This window comes from Centroberyx affinis, unplaced genomic scaffold (assembly GCF_046629955.1).
Source record: "Centroberyx affinis isolate AG114_WGS23_722 - 3 ecotype Tasmania unplaced genomic scaffold, CSIRO-AGI_Caff_v1 ptg003756l_1, whole genome shotgun sequence".
NCBI lineage: Eukaryota > Metazoa > Chordata > Actinopteri > Beryciformes > Berycidae > Centroberyx > Centroberyx affinis.
The window spans coordinates 253,003-276,110 of record NW_027281633.1 but is presented as its reverse complement, the minus strand read 5'-3'; the positions used below and the strand labels follow the sequence as shown (position 1 = coordinate 276,110).

General features: G+C 41.3%; 2 protein-coding genes and 1 non-coding gene across 3 annotated transcripts; 2 read left to right on the top strand and 1 right to left on the bottom strand.

Annotated features, from left to right (window-relative positions):
- Nucleotides 1-457: 457 nt before the first annotated feature.
- xpot (exportin, tRNA (nuclear export receptor for tRNAs)) lies at nucleotides 458-18,372 on the bottom strand. Its single transcript, XM_071540974.1, has 25 exons — nucleotides 18,279-18,372; nucleotides 17,146-17,299; nucleotides 15,784-15,866; nucleotides 15,569-15,625; nucleotides 15,368-15,437; nucleotides 14,438-14,656; nucleotides 13,940-14,124; nucleotides 11,126-11,294; nucleotides 9,796-10,032; nucleotides 8,620-8,658; nucleotides 8,467-8,529; nucleotides 8,256-8,380; nucleotides 7,394-7,538; nucleotides 7,044-7,163; nucleotides 6,224-6,318; nucleotides 5,870-5,939; nucleotides 5,403-5,641; nucleotides 4,355-4,640; nucleotides 3,378-3,567; nucleotides 3,074-3,190; nucleotides 2,851-2,966; nucleotides 2,722-2,769; nucleotides 2,544-2,615; nucleotides 1,445-1,501; nucleotides 458-1,320 (listed from the first exon to the last, which is right to left on the bottom strand). The coding sequence occupies exons 2-25, from the start codon at nucleotides 17,230-17,232 to the stop codon at nucleotides 1,294-1,296; spliced, it is 2,916 nt and encodes a 971-aa protein (XP_071397075.1). The 5' UTR covers nucleotides 17,233-17,299; nucleotides 18,279-18,372; the 3' UTR covers nucleotides 458-1,293.
- Nucleotides 18,373-18,792: 420 nt separating this feature from the next.
- rpl18a (ribosomal protein L18a) lies at nucleotides 18,793-22,321 on the top strand. Its single transcript, XM_071540973.1, has 5 exons — nucleotides 18,793-18,843; nucleotides 19,897-20,076; nucleotides 20,790-20,919; nucleotides 21,664-21,773; nucleotides 22,172-22,321. Exons 1-5 carry the CDS (start codon nucleotides 18,826-18,828, stop codon nucleotides 22,262-22,264), a joined length of 531 nt encoding a protein of 176 aa, XP_071397074.1. The 5' UTR covers nucleotides 18,793-18,825; the 3' UTR covers nucleotides 22,265-22,321.
- Nucleotides 19,692-19,822, top strand: LOC139662320 (small nucleolar RNA SNORA68). Its single transcript, XR_011696645.1, has one exon. It is a non-coding gene; the product is annotated as a small nucleolar RNA SNORA68 (small nucleolar RNA).
- Nucleotides 22,322-23,108: the final 787 nt, after the last annotated feature.

Sequence of the window (23,108 nt, the reverse complement as noted above, 5' to 3'; positions counted from 1 at the left end):
CACAATGAGCCGGAGCCATAAGCACTTAAGATTCCCATGTAATTCACTTCAAACTAAAACAATCCTCAAGCATCCATTCTTAAACATAAAAAAAAAAAACCTCAATGCCACATATTCAATAAAAATGATACAATTCAGCCCTTATTTTTTTTTTTTTTTTAAACAAATCCATTCATGTGGCAGCAAACAATGTCCACACACTCATATGAAAAATCTAATATATATTTTTTTTGAAATGTCTAACTGTAATGGTTCGACTAATAAAGCTATGCTTCACAAATCCTAACAAGAGGCCGAGTCATTTTAGGTAATTAAAGAGGAACTCAACCCCAAACCCAAATGTGTGTAAAGCCTGACATTTAGTGGTACAAGCAAGCTAATGAAAAGGCCATTTGCTATTGGCTGATCTTTAGTACCAGATGATGTTGGGGGGGGGGGGGGGGGGGGGGTTCCAGGGGGTCCCCAGCAAATTGATGAATTGTTAAACTTCACCATTATTTCATTTACAAGAAGTTAAGACAATTAGAGAATGTAGAAGAATGACTGTTTTGATCATAGTTTCACTGTTATCTCTCTACCTACAATACAGATACTCATGGAATTCTGGACAAAATCATATCTGACAATACAGATATTCTCAGATTTGGGTCCGAGAGACAAAATCTCATCAAATGGGGGTCCGTGGCTCTAATGTGGACTAAATTAGGTGTCCTTGATATGAAAAAGGTCGAGAATCACTGTTCTATAGCGTGTAACAGGCAATGACATCACCTGGCACCAAAGACCAGCCGATAGCAGATAGCCATTTCATTAGCATGCTTGTACCATTAGATATCAGGCTTTACTCAGATTTGGGTTTGGGGTTTTAGTTACTCTTTAACGTTTTGGGATAGGCAACGCCAAACTCAGGCTTCCATCCTTCCCGTGGATCCGTGTTTACTCTAAAAAAAAAAAGCCCTTTCCACAAGCCGCCTCCTTTCATTTCATAGACTTCTCTCCGTCTTGTCGAGTGGTCACACCGGTCAAACACCGAGCCCGCATGGAGAGCACGTCTCTCAGGCTTCTGCCGCTGGAGGGATTTGGCCGCCCGTCCTCTCCAGCGCCGACCTCGTTTACCTCTTTCCTGTCCATTTTCCCCCCCAACAGACTGGGCTTTTGTTATGCAATTACTTTTTAAGTGCAAAAGCAGCTCCTATGCTAAGTCCCATTTTTGTTGCAAGTGGCACGGACAAACCGCTTCCTCTCTGAAGTGTCCTTTCGATCCCAATGAATTTCCAAGGTGGTGTTTCTTTCCTACAGCTTGGCTCGATGAAAGAATGCCTGTGCAGACAGATGGGAGGAGGAGAATCTCGTCAGGAAAAACAGCCAAAGGAACGTCTTTACTTAAGAAGCATGGATAACCAGCGAGTCTCGTGCTCGAGGTCCGTCAGTGATCAGCTCATACCTTCATGTAGCTTTTCAGGACTTTGACATCTGGCTGCTGAAGCACTTGACACAGCTCCTGTTGAATCAAGCATCAAACAAATTTACAGGGTATCTGCAGGTTTCTGAAAGCCAAATCTAAGATTTTTTAAGACCTTTTTAATGTGACATGAAACTGGACTTAAAGGGGTGATACCGTATTTCCTAAAATATTGGCCCAGGCCTTTATTTACCTCAACTGCAGAGGGTACCAGGCCTTTATTGGAAGCAGGCTTATATTAGAGACAGGCCTTTATTTCTAATTCCCTCTGATAAGTATATTTGCTCATATTTTAGTACGAAGCCTCCTTGTTTTCTGATCTGCTTCTGTTGGGGTTCGTTAGGTAGCCGTTTTTTTGTTACTGCAATGCATTACCAACCTTGTACGTTACTACAAACTACAGTTCCATTATATAACAGGCACCAGGATTTTACCGGTATCCACTGTTGTTTTTTTCCCCGGCCTGTATTTGGGGCCGGCCTTTATTTGTTCGTGTCGACCACGGCCCCGGCTTTTAATTGACTACCGGCCTCTATTAGAGGAAATACGGTATTTAAGATTTTTACTGGCTTATAGCACAAAATGAGCATATAGCTGTGGATGGTTGAATGATGGAAGACGTTGCTTAAAGCGAGCAGGCAGCATCACAACAGAATTTAGCTATGGGTCAAATTTAATTTGACCAACTGGAAGTGCAGTAATGTAATAAAACATTACAAAATCAAACCAACACTACTGCTTGTCCCATTCACATCTTTTGGTGAAATGACACAATCCATTGCATTTGTCTTGCTTTCCAACAGCCTCAACTAGATATCACTGAATCAGTCAATACCTCCATCTGATTTTATAATTACAATCAAAATGAAACTGCATTACATAGTGAAGAAAATTAAGACCTCTAATTACTGTATCGAAGACATTTTAATGCTTTTAAGGCATTTAAAATTTCATGATGAAATTAAAACTTCGACAGTTTAAGACTTTTTCCTTTAGATACCCTGGTTTTAAAGTTATCCCAATTAAGTTTTACAGCAGATTCAAGCCAGGGACAAAGTTACCTAAACGGTGATCGTCTTACCTGTGTGATTTCTGGTGACACTTGAAGTGATGGTAGGTACTCTTGTTGCAAGAACTGAATAAACTCTGGCCCCTGCAAGTGAAAAAGGTTTTAAAACTATAAAAAAAATAACAACAAACTCTAGTATTAAGAAATTTGTCCATATATCAGATACGAAAATACATCAAGTAAGACATACCCTTTTGAGATGAATTATTTTCAATGTGAGAGCGCACTCCGACAGCGTCTGAAAAACAGAAGGGGTTGTGTTGAATACCGTGTAACATCTAAGTTGTACACTATGTTGCATGCTGGTATAGAAACTTACCAGAACTGTCTGAGCATCTGTGAGGTCAAAGGTTGGTTTGAGAGGAGCCAGGAAGCATGCAGGAACGATGTTTTTGTAGATGAAGTCGGGGAACCCCACCATTCCATCTTTACCTCCTGGAGGATTCATCAAATCAAACCAATCAATCAAAGCTGTAGTATTTACTGTACTCGTTCCCTTCCTGATACACAATAAATTCCCGCTAAAAACCAGATTCCCTTACCCCACAGTTCCACCAGTTTGGAGAGGATGATGAAGCAGGTTTTCTGAGCAATGGGGTCAGGAAAGTCCACCGCTCCCTGGATGATGGTGAACACGACCCGCTCGATGTTCTCCGCCCCTGGGAAATGAGATAGGATCCAGTAAATTTCACTTTGGTGGGATGGTGACAAGTCCACCTTCTCATGGTCAACGATTCGGTGTGTGGCTTCAACAAACCATCCAAACGTTCAGTGCGTGCCGAAATTTAAGAAATGCTAAAGCAGATTATGGACAAAGAAAGACCATTCAGACCTAGTAGAGCTTACCCTGGTTTGCCATCACTTCGTTCATGCCGCTGCTGGCGATGGTTTGGATGAAGCAGAAGTAACTCCTCCGCAGCATCTGCTTCTCCAAGGCGGCGGCCTGGTCGTTCTCCTCGGCGGGCCGGGCCAGCACCTCGAAGATGGCCAGCACCAGAGGCATGAAGACCTGCTGCAGGAACGGAGAAACCTGCCGCTGCCGACGCGACACGGACAAAACTGTTGGTTATCTGACTTTTGGTCCTGTTTGGTCGATAGCAACATGATGCTATGTAGTTCTTTTACATCTGTCATCTAAACCAGTGATTCTCAACCTTTTTCATATCAAGGACCCCTAACTTAGCACACATTAGAGCCACGGACCCCCATTTGATGAGATTTTGTCTCTCGGACCCAAATCTGAGAATATTTTTATTGTTAGATATGATTTTGTCCAGAACTCCATGACTATCTCTATTGTAGGTAGAGAGATAACAGTGAAACTATGATCAAAACAGTCTTTTCTTCTACATTCTCTAACTGTGTTAACTTCTTGTAAATTAAATAATGCTGAAGTTTAACAATTCATCAATTTGCTTGGGACCCACTGGAACCCTCTCAAGGACCCCTGGTGGTCCTCGGACCCCACGCTGAGAACCACTGATCTAAACCCTTGTCATCTAAACACTTGCCTGCAAATAAATAGGATAAGTAGGATAAATAGGATCTAAAGCCTCGGTCACAGTACACAATTGTGATGCCAATTCTACACCCGATTGGAATCTGGGCTTGTCAGTGATTTAAATTTTCCAACTTTTTTTTTAACAGCAAACGATCTAATTTGTTTTTTGTTCTTTACCAAAGGTCCTACTATAATACAAATGCAAACAAAGACATTTTCATTTAGAAATTGTATTTGTCTAGTTTAACATCATTTTCATGTTGCTTGCCAACTTATTGATGTTCAGAGTATTTCTCTGCTTTCCAAAAGGCCACTGAGTTACCTTGAACTTGGCGGTGATCTGGCTGATGAGGGGGATGAACTCCTGCAGGTCCTTGGCCTCGCAGTCCTTCAGCATGTGTTCCGAGGCCGCGGGGATGAAGGGCAGCACCTCCTCCTCCAGGCAGATGATCATACGGTGGAGGAAGGAGCGAACCGAGCTGCGCAGCGCCCCCCGCTGGACCGGGCAGCTCAGCGCGGGCAGGAAGGTCTGGAGACAGTCTCTGTACACCTCTGTGCAGCCGCACTGCTTCACCGTCTGCTTGTTGCTGAAGGCCTTGCTGGTCCGACTGGAAGCAGGATGAGAGCAAAAGATAAGATGTGTTGACGTGTTATACTATGATTTGATAGTTCACACTGTATCGATATTATATACAGTATACAGAACTGAACTTGTAGAAACTGTGCAATATATCTTTATATTGTGATGGTGCATGATTATTAGCATTTTTTTTATGGATTATGGGGCAATTTGAGGCAAAATCTGATTTAATTTTCTGTCAATAGCTGTGTTCTATTTGGATAGGAACTATTTTTTCTCAAAGACGCACTACCTTCTAAGACGGTGTCAGCGTCCACGAGAGCCAGAAGAATCCAAAAATAACTGCTGACAGCTTGGTTTTTAAAAATTTTTTCAAGACAACATACTGACACTGGAATGATTATACTGTGAGTTTTTTGCAAAACAATGTTTATCATAGTTTTCAAAGACTGTCACGTATGCCCCTAGGTAGAATGGGAGGGGACGAAGTTCTGGTTTCTACTAATAGGGGTCATGACAGAAAAACTTGCTATTTGGGCCCAGGGTTCAAAATACCGAACTATCCGTTTTATGGCACCTGCCGTTCTTATTGACAGTAGTTTGGTGAAGTGGGGCCTCCATACTTCTTGAAGCTGCAGTGAACTGATCATTAAAATGATCTACAGCAGTGGAGATGTTGATATCATTATTGATATCAGAATACTATAAACTGTGTACCTCTCTGGGAGTGATGGTGACCAAACAATGCAGCGTTCGATAAAACAGCATGAGACTGGAGCAGCCACCTTACCTTGCGAAGCCCACAGCGTGGCTCAGGCAGTCGGCGAGGGCGGCCTGCCCCTCCTCCTCCGTCTCCTGGGACAGTTTGGCGAGCAAGAGGCGGAAGGCGTCCATCAGAGGGGTCAGCAGGCTCCTCATCAGGGCTTGCTTCCTCTCCGCGGGACTCTCGCCGTTCACGATCAGCACTCCCGCCGTCTCGAACATGAATAGCTGGTCGTCGCTGGTCAACAGTGCTGGGAAACCGTTTTCCTGGGGGATCGGAGAGGGATTCGGACGAATGAGATCAACGTTGGGTCCCCGACAAATTGAGGAAACGTTTAATTTTACTATGATGGCCCTGTCTGTGGCCCTAATGTGGGTCTCTTTGAGGGTCCCTGATTTAAAAAATAATAATAATAAATTGGTGAAGTCTGAGTGGATTTGAGATCTGCACAAGGACTGAGTTATAGCATTATGGTCCAGAACGTTGATACTTACAGGAGGAGCGAGTTCAAGCAGGTCCTGGATCCTGCTGAGGATGTCCTCGATAAAGGCATTCATGTGCTTGCTGTCAACAGAGAGCATTGTTAGAATTGACATCAACACAATCCAACACTGAGTCAGTCTCTGGGTGGATTCTACACAACTGCCGAACAAAACGAATGTAACTAAAGGCAAATATGTGGTGGTAGAGTTGAGGCTTATCGGGAGATGCAACATTCCAGATCAATCATCAGAACAACTATTTAGCGGGTTACCATTCCAAGAATCTTAAATGGTGTTAAGTTATGTGAGGTGTTTGCATGTGCATGTGTTGTGTGTTGTATTTTCAGAGGCCCGGGCTAGACTTACTGCAGGGTTTTGACGAATCTAGAGAAGAGGTAAGCCACCCTGCTCCTGACCTTAGGGCTGCTATGCCTCAGTCCTCTTTGGTCCAGAAACGCCATCTGCACACAGGGGGAATGACAGTAAAAATAACAATAAGCTTTAGATACGTTAGCATCTTATTTGCTTCATTCACATGACAGCCATATTGGATTTATGGCACACCCAACTCTGAAGACCGTAAAGCAGATGGAAACGGGGGAAATTCAACTGAAAACCACTGGATCACAGCAGCTGGATGAAAAGGAGCATCCACGCTAATGTTAGCAGTCAGCTACTTCATGTTATTATTGTAATATTCATCTCCAAACCAACTAGACTGAATTCTTATTAGCAGCCTTCTGTAGCATCAGTAATACACTAACATAAGTGGCAGTTCTTTGTCAAATTGGCAAACTGTTTATATTAGCTGTGTCTGCTAGCTAACATTAGCGTTAGATTACTTTAGCTCGTTAAAACTAGCTTTCGGCTACAACTTACACAATTCGACAAGGTTGGCTTGGAAATAAATATAAAATAGCTGACTTGATAGCATTAGCTAGCATTATCTTCAGTCCAGTAGCTGTATATTTTACATTTTTTGTCAAAAAACAGGCTGGCTTTCTGTTTCCATCTGCTTTGCTGTCTTCCAGATAGGGTTTCCCAATCCTAGTATGGCACAAATCAAATATGGCTGCTGTGCGAATAAAGCGAATTGGTGTGTTATGACGCCTTACGATCTATTGGAGATGTGTTTAGAAGTATAAATGTAGACTTAGTTTCGTATACCTACTAAATAGAAACTCACCAAAACATTTGGAATGTGCTGGGGCTCCACAATGAAGAATTTGTCATATCGAACGACTGTCTCAAAGAACTCCAGAGACACTGAGGTGTGTTGGTATCCACTGACCCCACAGGAGACCAGCTGAACATTAAAAAAACAAAAAAAACATGATGTAAGCCTACAACTGTTTCTAAGCAATGCACAGACATACAGATATCCCCATGTCCAAAATTTAAAGCAGTAGTGACCAACTGACAACTTGAACACAGACATCTTAACCTCTTAAGCAACTGACTACTGTAAAATAGCTGTATACTACACTGCATCTTAGTAAATGAAGGCTGGATTTGATTAAGTTTGGTGTGACTGACCGTCCTCATCATGTCCTGCAGGGCGCTGGTCTTGGCTGTGTCTCCAGAGAAGTGAGCACCATGAGAGGCAGGCAGGGCCTCGCCCAGCATGTAGAGCAGTCTGATGGCCACCTCCACTTCCATGAACGGAGCCGTCTGCCAGTTCCTGACAAACACACACACACACAACCGGGTTCAGCAGGGAATGAAGGGTGCTGCATGTAGCATTTCTAAACATCAACATAATTTGTCAAATTATTTAAAAATGGGATCTGGTCCCATCAATGTTGTCAACCTCTGATATGATGGTATGATTACATGATATTTACTGTAGATTTGATCAGTACTACACTGGTCGTCTATGGAAAGCCCTTAACCTAAATTGACTCTAATACATTTTGATTCAATGCCACACAAGTATGCACAAATGTTACTATTCTCATACTATCATCATCATCATCATCCTGGGTTTCAATGGAGAGTTTTAGTGTCCGATCATGGTCCAAATGCTGTCTTAGGTTTTCCACCCTCACAAAAGTAAAATTCTGGCGGAAACACTGAATACTCGTCACTTTTTGGATATTGAGTATCAGCTATCAGTAGCTGCAATTGAAATATTTGAGAATCCACCATGGGTCAAACCATAGTTTCATTTATCTACTCTTGTCATAGTAATCCTTAGACCAGTGGTTTTCAGTCAGGTCCCATTGTGGCTCAAGAGTCTGCCGGTTTTCGTTCCAACCAAACACTACAGCAGTCGATTTCAGTTAGTCCTCCCCATTTCTGGTTGATGAGCTGCTGCAGACTCTTAAGCATCCGTGGTACGTAATTGAGAACCGCCGCCTAGTTATACTCCTTTTTATTTTCATAAGCAGGGTCTTACTGCATGGTGTTGGTGAAGACTCGGCGTACAGCTTCCAGCAGCAGTTCAGGAGAGACCTGAGCCAGGCGGTCCAGCAGCATCTTCAACTGCTTCCTGTACTCCACGAACATTGCCTCATCCTCCCCCTAACAAACACATCAAGAGGGTCTTTTAGCATTTTATCCTTTCTCAACGGCTTAATGCAATGTTGGCAATGAAGAGCAGTACTCACTTCGTTTTCGAAATTGTACTCATCGTCGTATGTGAGTTTCTTCATGACCGCGAGCATGATTGCCTGTTGTGAAAAGGTGGTGCGTTAGTTGTTTTTTTTTATCTGCAATACATAAAAATGTATTTGACATTACTGTTTACACTAAAATCTCACCTCTATATTTGTTTTCTGCTGGTCCGTCAGTTGGGGAAGCTAGAGATACAACAGAAAACATGTCATGAATACAAATTTTAATAGTTATAAATTCAGGTCAAAAGAAGTTGTGAGCCAAATACGCGATTGTGGAGTAGCTCCTGAAGACCAAATCTACACCTTGGTTCTGTCATAATACTGTTCTTTTCTTTGCCAGTCCTAAACTGCACACTATTAGAGCAATATGACCCCTTTGAACTGAAAAACCGCAATCCTTTTAAAATAGTACCAGGGTTCCCACCATGGCCCTAATGTAAAATTCCATGACTCTTCCATAACTATGTCAGAGAATTTCCATGACATCAAAATTGTCTTCCTTCCTGGTTTGATGCATTTTTTTTCAGTTCTAATAAAGTGACAAGTAGGGATGGGAGGATATAAGATTTTATCTTTTATCACGATAAAAACACAAAACTGAAAAAGCTGTCTAGCTCACTAACGTACAGTCCTATTGATTTCCTGATGTATTTTGAATTGCCATTTGCCACATTTACAACACATAACTAATTGAACCATGTGAATGCTTGGATATGAGGTTGATAGGTAGATTATTTTTATTAATGGATTTTTTTCTCTCATTGTGATTACCTGCTGGGTGTTGGCGACAGTCTGAATCTGTCCTTGTTTGTTTTTCACTAAAAAGGATGTTCACAATAAAAAATATGTGTCCTATGATGCAATAAAAATATTTGTTTCTTAACAAAATGTAAGGTAAAGTGATTCCAGTATGTTTTAGTGCCATTTTTAGAGTTTTAAGCATATTTTGATGATTATCGGGATAATATCGTGAATCGCAATTATTTTGGCCAGGATAATCATGACATGAAATTTTTGTCCCATGCCTAGTGACAAGTCTGGTTTCCACTAAAATTGTAAATTGTAATTTAATTTATTTATTTTTAATCATTTTAATATTGTTTGTTTGTTTTTTCTTTTTTTTTACTAAAATGTTGAAAACTCAATAAACATATTGTTGAAAAAAAAAAAAGTAAATTATAAAATACAATCTGCTATATTCCATGATATTCCAGGGATTCCGTGGCCAGTGGGAACCCTGCAGTACTTTAACAGTCTCCTGAGTTCCTGGACTTGTGTGATTCCTATGTGAGCTGTGCTGTGCTGAGGTAGAGCACGGACCTGTTTCAGGACGTGCAGGTACTCGTAACAGAAGCCCACGATGTTGGCCGAGATGTCGTCGTCCTCGTGCACCAGCAGCTGCAGCAGCAGCGGCACCTTGGCCTCGACCGCCTGCAGCGTGTCGGCCGCGACCTTCACGTTGCCCCCCTTGGCCAGCTTGGTCCAGCTCAGCACGAGACTCTGGCCCATCCCGTTCACCAGCCGAGAGAACTTGGCCAGGAAGTCCACATCCTCCTCCTGACACGGGAGGAAGACAAAAAGATTTATATATTTGCCGACCAGGAAGTGAGGATAAGCAGGAAAAGCACATGTGACCTTTTTACTTCTACCCTCTTTGTGTGAAAATGAACATGTGGCTCTAAAGTAAACCTGGGCCTCTTGTCTCTCTTATCTTCAATGACCTACAATGGCTGCTGGCAAAACCAACCACCACCCAATGTTTGTATAAAGTCCTTAAAATCTAATACACCAAGGTATCAAAAGGTTTCAGGAATCCAATTTTAAAGACTTTTTAAGACATTTTTAATGCTACCCGGAACACCAATTTAAAAACCGAAATAAAGAAACAAAGCTAGTAAAAAACACTAAATGGGCAGTATAAGAAAAAGGACATCAGGAAATTAATAAAGGGACATGAAGTCCTACTGTGTTCAGTAAAGCAGATAGGATTAATATATACTACTAACCCTGTTCTGTATTAATCGAAGAGTTAACATGGTGAAAAAATTAGGCCTCTAGTAACTGTATTTAAGACATTTTAATACTTTTTAAGGCCTTCAATTTTGATAATTTAAGATTTTTTCAGGACCCATGTCAGCAGACAGGTTGAAACATATTTCTATTGTATGTTTATCACTAGCTTTTTAGCATTAGCTTTAGGGCTGAACAATTAATCAAAATTTTATCAAAATCGCAATATGGCCTACTGCAATTTTCAAATCGCAGGAGGCGCAATATTTGTTAAAGGCGAAATGTGTGTCAATATACCATTTTAAATGAAATATTGTGGTGCTGCAGAGATGTCCTGGCCTACACATCATATTCTACAGACTTAAGAAAACATCTTTGTTAGGTGCAGATCCCCGCAAAAAAAAATCACACCATAATCATTTTAATACGTTTTTCAATGAAAATGAGAATAATGATGTAAAAATGATCATTCCCTCTAATATCGCAAATCATATCGCAATTGCAATATCAGTCAAAATAATCGCAATTAGATATTTTTTCAAAATCGTTCAGCCCTAATTAGCTTTTCATGTTACTATGCATACATAAAATCTCTCAAAGATCATGAATAAAGTCACGATCCAGCAGGGTGAAGTAATACCTGTTCCACATTGAAGAAGCCGGCAGACTGCAGCACTTGGCACAGAGACTCCACCAGCTTGGTTTTATCCACGGGGTCCATGCCCTTGTTGACTATTTCAAACAGGCAGTCGCAGGCCTCCTCTCTCAGCTCCTCCACCGACATCTGACTCAGCAGCAGGTTCACAAACCTGCCGACACAGGACAAAACCATCTACTGATGACTTCACCTCAACTCATTTATCTGCGAGGTATGAAGATTGCCACATGTGATTGGCATATAAGAATGAAACACAAACTGTTTAGGAGGCAGTTTGTATTTCACGCTCAAGTTTTGATTGGTCACTTCCTGTGGGTGGAGAAGTGTACATACCCGACACCAGGCCAAGATGTGACATTCTCACTCTGTTTAACTTTTAGCTGGCAAGCATATACACAACAACTTTTAGCCTATAAATGTATTACTTACTACAAAACATATTTCAAAACTGATGGCAATAGGTTCCTCTTCATTCTGCTGTTGATTGATTCACTTTATTCGATAAATTAAAATACAACGTACAAATGTACATACAGTACTAAAATTCATCACGATATCGCAATAAAGTCACATGACTGATTTCCATTGCGGTCCTGAGGTCTAGGCTAGGAGGCAGGCAGGAAAAGGGAGAGACATGTATATGCTACTAATATCCTATTTTGACACTAAAACACCTAATAAAAACATCAATATTATACAACCATGAAAATAATAAAAAAACACACAAGTTCAGAAACCAGTCCAAACTTAGAACTGTCCTAGAAAAGATGTTTCACTATACTAACTTACTCAGCATCCATTTTTTGAGTTGTTTTTTAAAACTATTCAGAGAATGGGCAGATTTAATTTCTTTTGGGATTTTATTCCACCCCTCCCCCCGTGTAGAGAAATGTACTTCTCCCTACTTTGCTTTTTAGATTGGGTTGTTTCAGGTTAGATACACTAGCCCTGGTATTCAGGCCATGAGATTGCAACTTTGCAGTACAAAGTAGCTCTGTACCACTTTGGCTCTGTAATAGGAAAAAAAGCTACTTTTGTTTCAAGGTTTGTTTTGTTATATCTGAATAAAAAGTACTTGAATACGCAATGAGTTGTGTTTACGACTGTCAAACTCAAAAGTACGAGCTTATGAGGAGCACATGAAGGCAGCAGACTCTTCTACCAGATCGCTGACGGCCAACAGACCTGTAATAAAGTAATAAAGTTTCCCTTCTGTTGACTCGACTGTTAATAAAATGCATTTGTTGGATCATTACATTTGGTTTGTATTGTTTATTGCTATTTAAATTTATTATAGCCTATTTAAAACAGGCTTACCCATTTGTTCAGAACAGTTTACTGTAAACATAATAACAAAATAGGTGTTTATTGTTTCTTGTTCTATGGTACAGAAGTTTACATTTGCATTACAACTGTGTTTTGAAGTGACATTACTACAAGAATAACCTTCTTTCACTTAATTTGTTTTTGCATACTTATGTGGACTGATCCAGGCACACTGCCATTTTATACTGTATTATATTAGAGTTTTTCCTCCAAATATATCAAGAGTGAAGCAAGTGGCGTTAGTTTTCTGTATATCAACACGATTCCTATCAAAAAAACAAATCACCTAGTGTGACCTATGCTTAAGTTATTGCCCATGGTCGCATTCCTGCCTTCGCCAAGGAAAGGCTCCATCGGCTTCATCACCACATACTCAGACAGTGGTTGCCGCTCTGGTCGCCAGGTGTGTCTGCCCAAATATGGAAAGCATTCAGCATGGATATCCTTTCCATGTCTGCAGCTAACCAAAACTTGATGTCAAACCGGTTTGTTGGGTGGATTAGTGAATGAGGATCAAGATTTTACTGGGAATAATTATCTAGTGTTTTATTTTGCATCGGCTTGGAACTTGAGATGGTAGGAATTGCAGGTGTTGACTTTGCCATGGTGTTGTCTAGTCAATTCAAGTTACTCGAAGATGTATCTGAAACATTATTTCAAGGAGGTTATGAAGCCTAATCTTCCCTAAGGCTAATCTATAATCATTCACCGCCTCACTAAATTCTTAATTTTCTTTGTCATGCTTCTGTTCTACAGGCAAATGAGCATTCATGTGTGACATTTTTTCGATAGAGCTTTTATGGTGTTCCCTGTATCAGTGAATAAATGTGGTGGCCATTCAGTTGCTGAATAGAGTGCTGGAAGATGTTGGGGAGAGATTTCACCCCTGGGTACCGATGCCCTGCATTGCACTGTTCAGTGGCTAATGAGACTATTTTGTGTGGAGAAAATTATAAGTCATGGAAGTATGAGTATATTTACAATGCTGGTAAAAAGTAATTTTGTTAAATCCCAATGGGCCCTGGCCTTTCTAGCATTAGCACCGAATGATTCATAGGCAGAATCAAAGTTACATCATGCAAGCCTAGTCCACCCTTCAAAGTTTATGAACACAGAAGCTATAACATATCTGTGGTGTGTGGCAAAACAAAAAGCAGCAATGCCATCAGTTGCAAGATTAATCAAACAAATCCTAAATAATGTTTTCACCAGAATTTCTGGTGATATTTTTACAAATGGTTCACATGTCAGCTGCATTTGAATGTTTGGGAGGATGCTTCAAGGAAATCTGAAATAATGCAAGAGGCCTACTATCACTCATCATAGTTTATGCTAAAGTGTTAGCATGGAGCACCAGAGCCAACGATCTACCAGGAACACATGCTTAATTTTGGTGTCTATGTTTGTATTCTGTGTCAGTTGGATCCCTCGCCAAGCTCATTCCCCATGTCTTTATTTCAAGTCACTGACCGGTCGTTGGCGATGAGGTTGAGGTCGATCCATGACACGTAGGCCCCCACCACCTCCAGACACTGGCAGGTGAGCTCCGGATGGGACTGCTGGTAGGCCTGCAGGATCTGGAACCAGGACTCCACCAGGTTGGGGATGCACTGCTCCCGCATGGTGTCTTTGATCAGGGTGTTCCTGCGGGTCTCCTGGGGGAAGGAAGGGTAGAGTCAGTCAACTCTGGAGCAGCTGGTTTATCATTTACAAGTTCACTGTACGCTACTTGAAAAACCATTGTAGTTTCATCTAATGCAATGCAATGAATGTGTGAAACAAGTGGGAAAATACATCCTATCATATTCCTTTAAAGTGACCCATTTGTAAAATTCCCCAACTTCGCCAGAGAATTTAACTAATTCCCTGACTTTCCCTGTCTGGAATAAACTTCTCCAAATTCCCTGATATTCCAGAAATTCCAGGACCAGCGGGGGGGAGCCTGGAAAGAGGAAGAGGGTTCCTTGCCTCAGGTGAGTGGAGGATGTCCCGGTCGACCACCTCGGCGTCAATGGCCATGAGCGTTCGCAGGTAGACGTCCACGCCGTGAGGGTTCAGGCCCACCAGGGACAGGATGTCAAAGAAGAACTTGGGCCAATGGGTCACGTACTCCATGACAAAAGTCAGGGCGAAGACCTGGGCCGCCTTGTTCCGGATGAAGGGCTTCTCCGGCTGGGCGTTCATCAGCTAGAGGTCAAAGGGGATGGGGTGACACTGAAATGAACAGGTCTGCAAAAGAGCTACTCTGTTCTAAATTACATCAACTTAAAGGTGCTGTGTGTCACATTTTTGTAATCATCAATATATCATTGCCAAATATATTTAGATACCTTTGTATAATTACCATAAACAAATGAGACCATGGTCAAGACGATTGGTAGCCTCTATCTCACCAGTAGTATCATTTCTCAAAATTACGACCACATTTCCCATAAACCCTGTTGCTTTCTGTCACCGAGAGGATCTTTGCTTCTTCGGTCAAATGTTTTCTAAACTGAAGAGATTAAACATGTTGCAAGTGATTTTTTTCCATCGGCCATTACCATAAACTCTGAAAGCTGTGGCTCCATTTGCACAGGAAAACCACAACCTCTTCCTTTTTTCTGCTGTAAAGCAATCCAGAAGACTTCCATCTAAAGCCGACCAGGTGGCTCACAATGTAAAATGCAGTGTAGAGGCTGGTAGAGGCTGCCAATCTTCTCAGCGATTGTCTTGTTTGTTTACAGCAATTTTACTAAACTCTCAAAATTAATGTTCTCGTGATCTATTGAGGTCTCAATGATACACACAGCACCTTTAAGTATGTGCACACAAAAAAACTCATCACTGACAGCCAAATGTGAAGATATATGGTTGTAAATTGATTGCTACAATATAAAAAAAAACATATACAGCTACCTGACACTGGAGCCATTTCATCAGAGTCTCTCTGATGAGCTGCTGCTGAACAGCACTTAGGCCAGCATGTCTGTAACAGAACGAAAAACACACTTGTCCATTCAGGTAAAACAAGGTAAACCTTAAAAATATTTCTGCTTCTACACAAAATATGCGGTTTGCTGTCAGGGAAAACCAGCTCCTTTATACTTTATTGCTTACCTGTACTTAATCTGATGCTCCAGGACTTGGAAGCAAAAGAACTTCACATGGTCATCACTAAAATAAATGAACAGCAACAGTTCCATATGTTCAAACACGTTTGAAGCATAAGACACAAGCAAATGTACACAGAGGAAAACGTTTTATAGGATATGCCACTTTTTTGCAGATATGGCTAATAAAATATGGGTTCTGAGGTACGATCTGAAACTCACTTGTAAATCCCTTTAGCCAGGGCCTCTGCACATACTTCCCAAGCATCCTGAGACTCCTTGAGCTGCTCAAAATATGCCATGGCCTGAGGACAAGACACAAGGCGGAAAACAAAAGAAATAAAGAGAGGATCAAGGAAGGAAACATGTCTGGTTCATTTCACTTCACCGCATTCTGCAGACAGCAACACAACTCCCAATGAAGGGAGACAAAACCAGGAGACACAGTTGCTGAGAATTTTGAACCGATCTGTAACTTATATCAAACAGTGGATGTGTTTTTTGTTGTTCATGGTCTATTTATGCATCTGCCAATTCTGTTGATTAACCTAAAAACAGTAACTGTCTGTCAACAAAGACCCACACTGAATAAAAATGGAGAGGTTGGCCCTACTTTAATACCAGTAGAGATGATTTAAGAGAAACTAATAGCGAACCTGAAATGCAGCACATGTGAAACCAGTAGTCATATAGAAAATGGAACATTTATTCATGCATCCAGTCTGATATGAATCAAAGCCCACACTCATTTACAAAATTAGCACAAGTTCAGATCGATCACAAAAGTTTCCAAATGATACTTTATAAATCAGTGTGATATTTTGAAAAGGCTGGTTCAAAGTTCAAGTGGAGCAAGGTTTGATCAAAAACTGTCAATAAATACTCCATACTGTATGTTATCTCTGAAAATGGAATATGGGAGACAACACAGAGTTACAGTACAAAGGGCCTACTTATCATTTAGCTGGTCCATAGCTAACAAATCTGTATGATGTTTAAAAATGTCTTTCATAAGGTAGACCTGGTTTCCTGGATATTTCCTAGCCTCAGCATGTGCCATTCTCTCACACCAAACTCTGCTGCCATATCTGTTGCCTTGCTTATCACCAAATATAGCTTGCAAAACATGACTTAAGATCTGTTACCACACCATAAGTCCACTGGTAAATTTAGCATACATATGATCCACTGTTTTAATCTATATTCAACCTGTAGAAATGGCTTACCTGAAAATCCTATAATTTTCTTCCACCAAAATACACCGTAGGGGGGTAGAGGCAGGCAGTGAGAAGCAATTTTAACAGTTTGCTTTTTATTGAAATCAGTGCTTCTTGGTTGATCAGATGTATGCCAGATTTACCAATGGACCCTAATAATTTGGAAAAGGTCCTAACTTCGGCTCTGCGAGATGTGCATGTTTGCCAATAAGCAAGGCAACATAAACAGTCACATTTTGCGACTGGAGTTCTCTCCCATATGAAAAGAGAATGGCTTGAACCTAAGCGACACAAACTGAGTGTAAAGCAACCAATGACAATAGGTGAAGTTGATCAACCAGACACACAGAAAGACACAGACTCTTACCCGCTGCCTGTAACGGGCATCGGCATTGGGGTTGAGCCCTAGCAGGGCCTGCTCATCCATGACTGCAGCAACAGACTGGCAGGCCATTCGTGGGTTAGCTTGTCTCCAATGTAGGTTCACTCCTCTCTGCTACCATCAAGCAGATTCCATACATCTAGCAAATCAAGCATGAGGAAGGAAAAAAATTGACATGACATATACTGACTGAGAGTGTTCATACATCATTTATCTCATTTTAACCATACTGTTCAAAGAGGGCCAACACATTCACACAAGCTCCTGTTGAGACTATGATAGTATGCTGACATCTGATAAATATGGCTAGGTAGTGGCCTACTGTACAGTGGCTGGAGTGTATATACAGGTGAGATGACTGGAAAACAATGGGAGCAGCACTGCTTTGAACCGATGAATACCTGACGTGCCTCAAATACGCCGAATTAACATTACAATGGTGTTTGTTGTGGGAGGGCCAGGTTCAGCTGGCCTCAGTGGAAAGGATGAACAATACAGTCTGACAGACTAGCTATCAGTCAGTCTACATGATGCAACACAGCGTCAATAATTTAGCCACGATGCCCGATTCATAACTATTAGCTAAGCGGTAACTTCTGTCACACTTCGGACAAAATAGCTCTTCCGTAACACGTAATTTGTTAAACTACAAAAGACGAGTGACGTTGTGTACGGTGAAACATGCTAACCAGGCCACTCCTCAAAAAAGTTGACACTGCAATGCTAACTTAGCTGTATAGCAAAATAGCTGACTGCTGCTAACTCGCTGGCAAGCTAACGTTAGCCAACTAGCTTATGAGCTGCCTTGCTGAGGTAATCCTGTTACTCTGCTCATTATCAAAGCCCAATAGTCGCCGACAAGCATATCCTTTTGACTTACAGTGATACTGACAGTCTAGTAAAAGTAAATGTTGAAGTTAAAAGCCGTTATTGTAGTTTATTATTGTTTATTATGGCTCCGTACCGGCTGCTTTTGCTCGCGCATCATCGGCACGCTTGCCTCCCTCAATCATATCATCGTTGTAAAAAAATCTCACGAAGACAAACTCTGCTGCCCCTTTTCCCCTGATAAACACCGCCGAAATACAAAGGCGTACAACACATTCTCAAAAACTCACCTTAATAAACAACTTAATCACATTTTCCGCTCTCGTCAACTCATTACGGAGCCGTTGCGAATTCTCCAGAAATCAGGTTGTATGTCGGTTGGATCCACACTGGGGAACGGTGCGGCGTGTCCACTCAGCGGAAACATATCCGGGTCACAGCCACAGGAAGGAATTCACATTTTGGAGGAATAAATACGTCATGCATTTTATTTATGATATGAGGATAAATTGTGTCTCGTTTGTGGTGAATACTTGTCAAAAAACAATTTGTGAGGCATGGAAAAATGTCCCGTGATTATTAACATTTGAAATGAAAAATTGTTTAGTTCTTCTTGACTGAAAATGTACATTGAAATAGCAACGTTGTCTTATATTATCGTGTTATATTATAATTACGTATTATAAGTAGGTTGTTTGAATTTCAACGCGTTTTAAAGCTCTTAATTCTAGGCCAACCGTAGTAACAACCCCTTTGATCCCGCCTCCTCTGTACTTGACGTCCCGATTCTCCGCCCTTCTACTTCCTCTTTTACTGTGGCAGTCTGCGAGAGGCACCATGAAGGCGTCTGGCACAGTACGTAAAACTGTTTATTTATCACTCTGCGCCGATGGAAGACGACCAATTTAAGCATATTTGATAACATAAAGTTATGTTACTTTGATTTATGCATTAATGTAGCGTTAAAGTGTGTTCTGGACTGATAATTTGAGCCTTTGTCATCCCGATGCTTTGCGGCTACAACATGGCGTCCGCTTTACCATGTGGACGACAGTAGTCTCGAGTAAGACGGTGTATGGCAGTATGAGAGTCTTGTGTAGAATGACATATCGTGAGTCGCAACTATAAAGCAACGGTCGCCTCGAAAAAACGTTTTTTCCTAAAATGCCTTGAATTGTCCATTTATTACCCCTGTATGGTTAGCGGCGTTAGGCTTTTAGCTATCAAATAAGCTAACGTTAGCCGCCGGTGTTGTGCGAAAATGTGTTTCCTTTGGCGGTGTGTTCTCGCCTTAATTTCACACCAGGGGTGGAAAATAACTAATACATTTGCGTGGAGTGTTTTCCTACCACTGGCATTTCAAACGGTTAGCCAACGCTGTTAAAACATTTCACGGTTTTATATTGAATCAAAGTAGCTTGCTTTGCTGCCACGCAAGGCACGGTGATCACGCTTGGCCATTAATTGTACTGGGAGGTTACATGCCTATACATGACAGTAGCCTTCTTGTCATGTATTCAGTGCATTTCCCACGTTATATAATTTCCATGTACAGTGGAAAACTGCAGCACACATTAGACAAAACGAGGACACACCGCGATGGAAATACATTTTTAGGGGATACCAATTCTTCCACATCACCAGTACTCCCAGAACGAGCTACACGTTTCCTGATGGTCACAGTCGCCTACAGACTGACTTTGCATGCACCCAAACCCAACGGTCATATCAAATAAATGGTATGACTTTGTCCGGTGTGCTAATAGAAATTGAATCTTGTCGCCTTTCTCTGATGCTGCAGTGCCTTTGAAAGTGAATTCAAGGTTCAACAAGTTCCTCTTGTCACTGCACGTACATGATCTTGTGTAATGCACATTGGTTTTTAACATCTCTCTTGTTTTTCTACAGCTTAGGGAGTACAAAGTAGTTGGGCGTCTGCTGCCCTCTGCCAAGAACCCTGCTCCTCCTCTGTATCGTATGAGGATCTTCGCCCCCAACCATGTAGTGGCCAAGTCCCGCTTCTGGTACTTTGTCTCCCAGCTGAGGAAGATGAAGAAGGCCTCTGGAGAGACCGTCTACTGCGGCCTGGTGAGTGTCTGAAGCAGGGAGAGGTGAAGAGGACATGGCACTGTCAGTCATGTGCTCCTCGGCTTTAGAAATATGCATGTCCTTAGTCTGGAGGAGTCAAAACTTAAGCCTCTAAATTACAGTTATTAAATGTTTTATTTTTCCTCCATGCAATGACAGGTTTCATTGTGCTACATGTCCACTCTTAGATTAATAGTCTTAGATTAATACAGAACATGGTTTACTCTCTTAACAATTAATTTTTTAAACTGCCCATTTATAGTTTTGGAACTTTAATGAGCTATGCTCAATAAGAAATAGGCTGCCAGCTTTGTCTTTTATTTTGTTTTTTAAATTGCTTTTAAATTCAAATCCTTGAAGTTTTTCAAGTCTTAAATTTGGCTCTCTGAAACCTGCAGAGTATTCTGTTTAATAACAGAAGCTTATGGGGATGCTGTTTGTTTTTTGTTTTTTTAAATCATCAGATGTTCTCTATTCAGTCATTTTTTTATTTCTCCGATGTCATAATTCTGATATAGTCATAACAAAATCAGCCAAATAGTATGGTTTGACAAATCAGAAAGCTCATCTTAACAGATTTTAGATGCCATGAGAAAGCTTGATCTCAAATCTTTGAGACGTGAATGTGCAGCTGTAGAATATTGGGTAGTTGTATTTTGCCTCTAATCACTTCCTTCTAACTAATGGACGACCTTGTTGGTTGCCCTCATCAGGTTCATGAGAAGACCCCGCTGAAGGTGAAGAACTTTGGCATCTGGCTGCGTTACGACTCCCGTAGCGGCACCCACAACATGTACAGAGAGTACAGGGACCTGACCACCTCCGGAGCCGTCACACAGTGCTGTGAGTATCCCTGCAGGGCCGATCCACCAGCTGACCCAGCTTACATGATGTTCCATGGGGAGATTGTTTTGTAATAGGATAAGAATAGAGCAAATGGGAGGTTAAAAAACATACACAGACAATTTCAATCCTCAAACATATTATGTAGAGATGTATGATTTGCGCAATCCAGTTTTAACAGGATGCAAAATAACAGCTGCAGTATCAGTAGCTGCAGTATCAGTAGCAGCAGAGACAAAAAGATGTGATTTGTAGATTATATAAAGCTAAAAAGTTAGTCAGTATATGCAATGTATAACCATAGGAGGCGTATGAGTATGGAGGTTTCAGAGGTTTGTTAATTGCACACTAACTTGAAGATGATTACTCTGGCCTGATTTGTACATACAAACATGAGATGGTCAGCTTTCATTGGCTCACATGCTGATGGAAATGAAATGGAGGTTCAACGTGGAACTAGTTCTGACTGCACATTATCTCTTACAAAGTAACTCCAACATACAACTGTGGATGAGGCAGGTGTGAACAGTTGGTTGAAACTGGGACCAGCCCCAGTACCGATGCCATTCTGTTAGGAGAGAATATCAGGCTCAACTTCATCCAAGACACTGTCAATGTGTCAGACATACTATATACAGTTAAATTGCCTATAGTCCTCTGCTTTAGGCTCAAGACGGAATACAGATATTCTAGTTGATGTCGCACACTAATCAGTGTTTTGATTGTTGCTGTGTTTTACTTCAGATCGGGATATGGGAGCCCGCCATCGTGCCCGCGCCCACTCCATCCAGATCATGAAAGTGCAGGTCATCGCTGCCAACAAGTGTCGCAGACCTGCCATCAAGCAGTTCCACGTAAGTGTCTACCCACACATGAAGTGAGCGTTAGTGTTGATTACAGCCACATCTAATGGAAGCTGATTGAAGCCATTGTTTCCCAATCAGTGCAGTTTGATTGGATTGTCGCTTCCTTTTGGTTGCACAGTCTGTTTCTTGTAACTTAGCGGGTCTCTCTCTGGACTGCCGCTACATTTGTCAGCTCCAGTTTAAAAACCCGCCAGACAAAAGCCAGATTCCTCTTCCAGATTTCTAGTTTCCCATCTTCAAACCTGGCGGTTTTGAAACTGGCGACAAGCAATTTGCGACTGGGAGTTTTCTGCAGATCTGACATTAGTTTTCGAATGTCTACACTGTTTGAAACTTGTTGTTCTCTGCAATTAAACTGAACATTTTGTATTTGATTCTTCCTACAGGACTCCAAGATCAAGTTCCCTCTGCCCCACAGGGTCCTGCGTCGCCAGCACAAACCCCGCTTCACCACCAAGAGACCAAACACCTTCTTCTAAAGGAATTGTCTTTTTTCATATTGTGCGGGAAAATAAAAACTCCTATGGTAGAAAAACTGTTGTCTCATTTTGACTTATTTCTGAGTTGACTGTCAATTAATCCTTGGATCTAGCACAGAAACAAATTTTACTTGGTATGAACAGTGTGTGTTCTGTCTCATGCTTCTGTCTTGTGTACTCGGTCATGTACCAGTATAATATCGGCAGCATCAATGCAATGTGGAGACTGGGCTCATTTTGTACTATAGAGAGCAGAACAGCAAATAAGCAGTTTGTCATGTCTGTAAAACACACAGGCCTGTCTTGGCAATGAAAATGCCTGTTTTTTGGTAGTTTATTTTATGATGAGCATTTTATAACAAAAGTAGGAGGACAGAAACGGGCAAAACAAGAACATGTAGAAAAAGACAACATTACAAAGCATCAGTGCACCCACAATGTGGCAATGGAAGAAAGCTTTCAGTAATACTACTTTTGGGGAGACAACCAGAGATCTCAAATGGGGAAGATGCAGACGGAAAATGGTCCACCTGCTGCTTTTGTTACCAGTAACAAGATGTCACCTAGATCACCTTCATAACATGATTCTTTATGGGACGGTTGTAACAAACTGACATTTGTCAACACAAACCACTTCACAAATGGTTAAAAGACTCTGTAAATGAGTTTTATAGAGTGATTTAAAAGGTCTCAAGTCTTCAACTTGATTGCTACTGAATTGTAGTTGTTGCAGAGTCTGACCTCATGGTGGCAGTCTTCCCTAAGGCATGAAGGCAAAGCTGTGCGTTAACGTTGTTATTGAGCACCCAACAGTAAGCTGTATGCTGGCATTTTGACTTTTGTT

What these genes read in the sequence shown, in the direction of transcription:
- xpot (XM_071540974.1), bottom strand. Translation starts at nt 17,232, where the DNA reads ATGGCCTGCCAGTCTGTTGCTGCAGTCATGGATGAGCAGGCCCTGCTA. An exon ending in AACCTCATCGCCAACGACCG is followed by an intron (nt 11,295 to 13,939) that starts GTCAGTGACTTG and finishes CTGTGTCGGCAG; the next exon opens with GTTTGTGAACCTGCTGCTGA. An exon ending in TGCTTGAACTCGCTCCTCCT is followed by an intron (nt 5,642 to 5,869) that starts GTAAGTATCAAC and finishes CCGATCCCCCAG; the next exon opens with GAAAACGGTTTCCCAGCACT.
- rpl18a (XM_071540973.1), top strand. An exon ending in CGGAGCCGTCACACAGTGCT is followed by an intron (nt 20,920 to 21,663) that starts GTGAGTATCCCT and finishes GTTTTACTTCAG; the next exon opens with ATCGGGATATGGGAGCCCGC. An exon ending in CTGCCATCAAGCAGTTCCAC is followed by an intron (nt 21,774 to 22,171) that starts GTAAGTGTCTAC and finishes TTCTTCCTACAG; the next exon opens with GACTCCAAGATCAAGTTCCC.